This window comes from Camelina sativa, chromosome 9 (assembly GCF_030686135.1).
Source record: "Camelina sativa cultivar CO46 ecotype springtype chromosome 9, ASM3068613v1".
NCBI classification, from domain to species: domain Eukaryota; kingdom Viridiplantae; phylum Streptophyta; class Magnoliopsida; order Brassicales; family Brassicaceae; genus Camelina; species Camelina sativa.
In genome coordinates this window covers 19,172,684-19,180,736 of record NC_141888.1, presented here as the reverse complement: position 1 = coordinate 19,180,736, position 8,053 = coordinate 19,172,684, and the positions used below count along the sequence as shown (strand labels likewise).

At 42.9% G+C, this 8,053-nt stretch overlaps 1 protein-coding gene and 2 pseudogenes across 1 annotated transcript; all 3 read right to left on the bottom strand.

The window, feature by feature from the left end:
- On the bottom strand, positions 1–1,827 carry LOC104715274 (uncharacterized; annotated as a pseudogene).
- Positions 1,828–3,097: 1,270 nt separating this feature from the next.
- LOC104710981 (uncharacterized) lies at positions 3,098–4,025 on the bottom strand. Its single transcript, XM_010427644.3, has one exon. It carries the CDS (start codon positions 3,860–3,862, stop codon positions 3,326–3,328), a length of 537 nt encoding a protein of 178 aa, XP_010425946.2. The 5' UTR covers positions 3,863–4,025; the 3' UTR covers positions 3,098–3,325.
- Positions 4,026–4,291: 266 nt separating this feature from the next.
- On the bottom strand, positions 4,292–5,079 carry LOC104710980 (uncharacterized; annotated as a pseudogene).
- Between the last annotated feature and the right edge of the window lie 2,974 nt (positions 5,080–8,053).

Here is an 8,053-nt window from a genome sequence, read left to right as displayed (position 1 = left end):
TCATATGGGAAGTCGGCATGTACTCTTATTGTGTCCTGCTGTGCCACATCTACTGCACTTGTGACTCTGAGACTTTGAACCTAGCACCCCAAATTCTCCAACAGATCACTTTCTTTTTTTTGGTGGTCTCCCAGTGTTTGGCTTACTAAATGGAGGTGCACAAAAGAATTCTTCTATAGAATCAGGGAAAATCCAATCATTTATATCTCCATTCGGGTGTATGCTTTCAGCATATACTTTAGCCCATGTCTCAGTCAAGTAGCAAACATGAACAAACTTTTTCTCATCCCTATTTGAACGCTTCGCAGCAGCAATGGCATGAATGCACTGAATTTTGTCGATGTCAAAAACACAGCAACTGCAATGCATGTTTTTCAAGTGAACAAACTTGTTAATGTTGTCCTTCACCTCAAACTCGTCTTCATCAACTTGGAAAACGTCAAGTTTCATTGCAGCTGAGAACCTTGATACCAACTTCTTCACTACTTGCGGCGTGACAAGCTTGTCATGTTTAGCAGCCTTTTCACGTCTCTCATGAAACCACGAAGTCAAAGTTAGCCTGATTGTCTCAAGGAGAGAAAGAACTGGCAACTCTCTTGGTTCTTTCAACATCGAATTAAATGATTCAGCAATGTTTGTTGTCATAATATTGTAACGATTAGAAGGAGCATAGGAACAAGCCCATTTTCTGAAATCAGCCTTTTGTAAATACTCAGCCAACTTAGGATTTGCATCTTGAATCTGGATGAATATTTTAGCAAACTCTTCACGAGTATAAGCAATGGCTGCAGATTCAAGAAGTGGCAAATATGATTGACCCTTGAAACTTACTTTGATGTTGTTTCCAAGGTGGTATTTGCAGATTCCATGATGTGATGCTGGATACAACTCTATAAGTGCTTTTGCAATGGACGATGCACGATCAGAGACAAACACCAAATCTGGGGCATCAGGTATGATAGTACGGAGACACCTAAAAAACCAATTCCAAGATTTATCATTTTCTGAATCAACAATAGCAAAGCCTATCGGGTATAGGTGATGATCTCCATCTTGTGCTGTAGCTACTAATAAAGATCCTTTAAATTTCCCCTTCAAGAAGGTACCATCTACTGCAATCACTCTTCTCAGCAAATCAAAACCTCTTATCGATGGACCGAATGCAATGAACACATATTTGAATTTAGTACCAGAATCCATCTCAAGATAAACAACTGATCCTGGATTTCTTTCCTTAGCCATGAACAACCATTTTGCTATGTTGTGGTAACTGTCCTCAGGAGTTCCTCTAACCAAAATCTGAGCTGCCTCTTTTGCTCTCCAAGCTTTTTTGTATTGTATATGAACACCATGATCTAATCTAACTCTCTCAATTATCTGTTTTGGCTTGAGTCCAGCCTTCTTTTCTGCAAAATGACTGCAAATAAAAGAACCAAGGAGTTTTGCAGTGGCTTGCCTATGGTTCTCATTCCTGTACGTTGTATCGCAATTGTGTTCTCCCATATACTTAATCACTACAAAGAAATCATATGACTTGAGCTTCATTGCACGCATCTTCCAGTTGCAACTAGGGTCGACACAACCCAATATCAATCTTGTTCTGTCTGACCACAAAGATCTGAACTCAAACTTGAACTCAAGTGCAAACAGCCGCATCTTCATCATCAACTCTGCTTTGTTTTTGAAATATTTCCCCTCATGTATATAATCAGTCCCTTGAGTGTGATGTGAAAAACCTCTAGGAATACCATCATAAATCACTTTTTCAGCAGATGAACAGGTATCAGAATGTGATTCAGAAACTGTGGCGCCACTTCCACTTGGTTCATGAAACTCCTACATATAAAATGTAAACATTAGGGGATATCTGATAAAGACTTTAGGACGACTTTCCTAACATATAGATATCAGACTTGATTTCATCATATCCTTTTTAATGCACAAAGAAAGATTCTAATATATATGACTCTATTCTTCACAGCAAGCACCTATTACAAAAAGCACATATGTATTCTATCATTTGTAAGACATTGTTTTTTGAGTAAAAAAATAGAGCCAAGTTTACCTTGGTTAGATAACGAACTGATGCAACAGATATATCACTATTTGAAAACTGAAAACCTTGAATGCATCGGTTGTTCTCTAAAGTAGCTGACAGAGTATTACTTTCAACATTCCCAGAATCAATAGGCAACTACATAAAAAACAAAAAAAAAACATCATATATAAGAAAGACATACTAATGCAGTAAGAAAACTACAGTGTATTCACTTACAGTCACACATAAACGATTCAACTCAGGGTCATCTTGAAACTTCCTGAAAAATGTCTGTACTTGACGATCATTTCGCAAATACATTGGTGGAGAATCTTCTACCATCAAATTCATCCTTGAAGAAAGCCTATAGCTAAGTTTGATATCATTCACTAAACAATCAAATCCAAAATCTTCAATTACCATCTCAGCTAAAACCTTATATGTGATATTCTCATCTACTTCACTAAGAGATCCTCCTTTTTTAGAATCAATTGCAAAATCCCATACTCCTCTATGGTTTTGTTTCCACTCCCCACAAACAGAGTATAACTCAATCATAGTCACTAATCAGTTAGAGATCACCTTGCGATTGAGGCTAGATCTCAATATGAATCGAGAGGAACCACTACCAAATTGAAATTGCGAATCGAGAGGAACCACTATCAAATTAAGCAGGATCGATCACTAAACTGACATCGGAGCTAGACAAAGTTGACAGATATCACCGTAAATGATGGGACACAACGACGGAGCTAATCGTTACCGGAAGATCTCGTCGGAGAAGTTGGTGCCATCGTATCTCGTGGAAGAAATAATTTGAGTTTATAAAATCTTAACACAATTTGGGTTTATAAAATGCAAGGATAAAAGAGTCATTATATTTATTAATGAACGTATTGATGGAAAAATAAGGAATGTATGGTATTTGAGGAAAAAAACTATTTGAGTAGCATTTTAGGGCATTTCTCTTTAGAAAATGTTATAGTATTTTTTTCAAATTTAGCAAATCTCCAACAGAATTCAAAGTTTTTAAAATTCAAAAATAATTTACTTCAAAAATACTTAAATGTTATTTGTATATTAGAATGCATTATTAAACATAAGTTATCACGTATGATTGGGAACCTAATCACCCGGAGATCATAAACTTCAGAGATTATACAAATAACACGAACGAAAAAAAAAATATATCAATAAATGTTTTCGAATTCAAATTTAAAAAGTTACCAGAAAAAGAAAAAAAAAATCAAAAATTTAATTCAGCCTTTCGTCGCCGGATCTCTCTCTCTACAAAATCTCATTGGCGGCGTAACCGTAACGAGATCTGCGAATATTCTCTTGCCGTTTCTTGCACACAAATCCGGCGACTCCAACCACACACACCGCCGCAATCACTCCGAAAGCTACCCCTACCTTCTTCCCTCCACTCATTCCTCCTTCTCCGGACGGTGATTTTTTCCCTTCAATCCCAGTCATATCGCTGTGGTTGATATCACTAGCTTCCTCCGACGGAGACGGAGACGGATATGAAGACGAAGAAGGAGACTGAGAATCATTCGGTAACGGCGGAGAGTTCGACGGAGAAGGAGAAGGAGAAGGAGAGTGTGTCGTTTCAGGTTCTGGAGGAGAAGAGTATTCAATTGGAGATTGCGCTGGAGAAGGAGGAGATCCGAGTTCCGGCGGATGTGCGCGGTGAATCATAGGCGAATCTGCTGAGTTTACGGCGAGATCCGGTGACGGAGCTGGTGAGGATTTAGTTAAAATCTCACCGGAGGCGAGTACGAGCATTAGCGTCATAGCAACAATGATGATTCCGAGCTTCATTTTTGTATTTCCTCAGATCTTCTTCTCTGATGATGATGATGATGATGATGATGATGATGAGTAAGTAAGTAAAGAAGAAGAAGAGGAAAAGATCTGGAGAAGTTAGTTTTATGAGTGAGAGAATGAGAGAAATAATAATGGTGATCGCTAGATTTGCGGCTACGAAAAGTGTACGACTAACCAGATTCTGACACGTAGGATACGTATAGGAGTAGAGAAAGGAGCGAAACACTGGATCAGATCATGGTAGTTTCTAATTTAATTATTTAAAAATTCGCGTAAATTGTGAACGGTAGCGAGAGCTGATGCGTGAAATGGGCACGTGGGGTTCACGTGAAGAGCTGACCCCCCCTCACGTAACGTTATCTTAGTCACCGGCACTCAGCATGTATTTTGCAAGACAATTAATATATCGTAAGAAAAATCACTAAAAACTTTTTTTTTTTTTTTTTTTTTTTTTTTTTTTGCTAAATCGGTGTTCAACATTTGCATCATGCATGGTTCAAGTTTCAACAAATCAAAACTTCAAAATTCCCAATATCAAATCAAAGTAAAATATGAAGTATATCATAACTGAGCTATCCTAAGAAATCCTAAAAGAGAAAGAAAACCAAAGTTCTAAGAAAATATTTCATCGGGAAAAAAGGAAAAGCCAAAGGTATTGCTCATGGCAAAAGCCAGAAGAAAAATAATATTGATACTAAGCAGCTTTCGGCTTAGGTGTCCTCTTCTTCAACGTAACATCCTCTTCGGTGCCGAGTTCTTCATTCCAATAAAGAAGAGCAATGCTCCAAGAGTGCAACACTCTGCAAGAACTCAGTCAACAGAAGGGAGAAATGACGTTCCTGAGGTCCGTAGTTGTAGAAATCATACAGAATGGGACTGACAACCACCAAGTAGAAAGCCAGAAGATAAGCACCAACGATGTTTCCGATAACAAAGAGTAAGCCTCCAGCTCCTTTCAGGGCAATAATAGTGACAACGACTTGCCTCACCTCTATCTTGGGCAAATTTACCCCTAATCTAGAAGATAGATGTGCCTTAGCCAAATTAAGCTTTGGAGCCAATTCTTTAGCTGCAGGACCACCATCAACTCCAAAGTCATTGAACATTTGCCAAGCGGAGAGGATCAAGAGAGAAGCGAAGAGAACTCTTCTAAGGAAAGAGAAGAAACCCATCTCTCAGATTTTGTTCGCGAGATTTGTCTGACGGAGACAGAGTGATGTGATCGCAGGACGCCACCTCAGCCAAGAAGACCAAGACACACCGGACGCGACCGAGACGCCTGACCAAGACGCATCGGACGCGACCAGGGCAACCTCTTCAAACGTGGCCAAGGCTCCAACGATCCTTCCCGGAGCCACCACACGTTCCAAGAGCTCAGCAAAGGCGGCCAAACAGCGGCTCAACCTATTTGTCCGAACCTACGTCCGACACCAGCCACCCAACGAAGACTCCGAGGGCTCAGTCCGTTTAATCTTCACTCTTACCCAAGAGTGAAGACGGTCAAGTCGTTAAGCGAGGAAGTGTACTCTTTTTCCTCACTCCGGGTTTGTCCCAATGGGTTTTACCGGAGGAGGTTTTAACGAGGCATGGAGCTAAACGCAAAACGCCTAAAGGCTAAGTTGCTTCACGCGCAAGGCCAAGGCGGTTATCTCTCTTTCCCTCTTATTTTTGGTTTAATTTTGAACTTGAGAATATTCTCTTTTGATCCTATGTTTGTGAACGTTGGAGAGTGTTTGTGGCTAAGCGTGTTAGTCAAAAGGTGGCGATGTGTTCTCTTTGTAAAGGGGACACGTCAAAAGGACGATGTGCGGATCAAGATGAATCCGCGTGTCCTTAAGCTCCTATCTAGACCTAGCTATTTAAACTCTCTTTAAGCCCTTGTTCCTCCTTAGACTTGTATGAAAATAAAACTTTTCCTCAAGAGAGATTCTTGAAACTTGTCTCACTCTTCTCTTTCTTCAATCCGGAATTGAACCTTGAGAAAACCCTAACAAGACGCGAACCGGGTTCGCCCTTGTTAGCGACCGTATCAAGAGGAGAGCCAAACCTCTTGTGTCGTCAATCGATCCATCCGTATTTTCCCTCATCACGTTTCCATCTGTCCTCTTTCATCTTTCTCGAGTCCCCTCGAACCATCTCAAATCTTTCCCGCTATCGTTTCCCTCGAAAACGTCCACCCGCTCGTCCCGCATCCGTACTGTCCGATTGAACCGTTCGTGGCTTCCCGGAGTATCTCTCGAACGGCTCGTTTGAATTCCTTCAAACTCCATCTCCATCGTTTGATTCTCCCCTAGATCCGAAGCCAAGAACCTCGGCCGTGAACAGCTTCACCGATTGAAAGTTGGCCGAGAGCTCAAGCCGCGTCCGTACCGCGATCATAGACGACTGCGTCCGGCGGTCACATCAGCTTGGTATCAGAGCTTCAAAGCTCCTACGAGGTTGTTTCTTTCCAGAACTCTCTGTTCCTTTTAAAGTTTCAATCTTTAAGTTTAAAGCTTGCATCTTTTAGCTCCATAGGACTCGCTTGTTCTTTTGGTTTAATTTGGTGCATGCTTAGAATTGTCTTTCGTCCGCCTAGGTTGTTAGAATTCGCATTTGTTCTTCGTGTTCATATCTCTGTTCCTTTGTGTTCTTGTGAGCTTACTTTTAGATCCATAAAGCTAGTTTCGCGATTAGTTTTTGTGTTTCCGGTCTTAGGCATAAATCAATTCTTGTCGCGTAGCACTTTTACTTTTGCTTTTGCTTTATTTGTTTTAGTCATAGGATTGCATGTGTCATAGCTGTCCTCAATCATTGTTAGAGGAACGAATCTTTGTGTGGTCCTCTTGAGCGTGTGAGACTCACGTGTGGTTTTCTTTTTCTTTTGTGTGAGCCACGCCACGTCACCAACAACCAGTCCGTACGATGGCCGAAGAAATTCCACCAGCGCCACCAGAGATTGGTGTCACCCTCGTTGCATTACGAACCGGCCTAGAGCAACTAGCTGATCGCCTCACGAGGATTGAACTTATGAACCCTCCTCGCGAAGATCCGTTACCCGCGAGGCGACCACGACGCGAGCCGGCGAGTGACCAGTCCGATGATGACTTTGAACCGAGGCCTAGACGACGACACCGCTATGACGATCAAGACGACGAAGGTCCGAGACGTTATGAGCCGCACCACAAGATGGTCCCACCAACGTTCGCAGGCAAGTCAGACCCCGAGGCCTATCTTGAATGGGAAAGTCGCATGGACCACTTATACTCGTGCCATGGCTATCCGGAGCTACGAAAGGTCCAATATGCGGTGGCACAGTTCACCGATCACGCCCTTACCTGGTGGGATCGACTGCAAGCTGAACAACTACGCAACCGCGACCGACCTATCACTGTTTGGGAGGTCTTGAAAGCAGAGATGCGAAGACGCTACGTGCCTCCCTACTACCACCGCGAGCTCCAGAAGAAGTTTCGGCGACTAACGCAAGGTGCACGGAACGTGGAGGAGTATTACGAAGAATTTGAACACTTGCGCAACCGGTTGCAAGTCGATGACTCCGAAGAATCACTTATGGCTCAATTCTTGGACGGATTGCAAGAGCGCATTGCGCGCAAGGTCGAGCGCCAACCCTATCAAACCTTTGAAGAATTGTTGCATCTCTCGGTGCAAATTGAGACTCAAATCATGAAGAAGAGCGCCTCTGCGCCTCGTGGCCGAACTCAAGGGGCTGCCAATTGGACTCCTAACGCGTCGCCATCAAACCGATTGCCGGAAAAACCAAAGGCGACCAGCGCGGACTCAAGGTTCAAACCTAGGGAGCCGGCCACCAATGAGCGCCAAGATCCGCGACGCAACACCACCGACGTCCGGAGCCGCGACATTGTATGTTTCAAGTGTCAAGGGAGAGGCCATTACGCTCGTGATTATCCGAACGCACGGACGATGATACTGACCGAGGCTGGCGAGATCGAGTCCGACGATGAGGCCGCGGAAGAAATGGTGCGAGGAGAAACCAAGCTGGAAGAAGCTGTTGCGGAACCCGAGGTCGGAGAGCTGCTCATGATACACCGCATCCTGAACGCCGGTGTAGCCACGGATGACGCCAACCAACGTGACAACATCTTCCACACGAGATGCACTGTAAGTGGTCGCGTTTGTGGCTTGATCATAGACGGAGGTTCTTGCACTAATGTGGCAAGTTCCAGT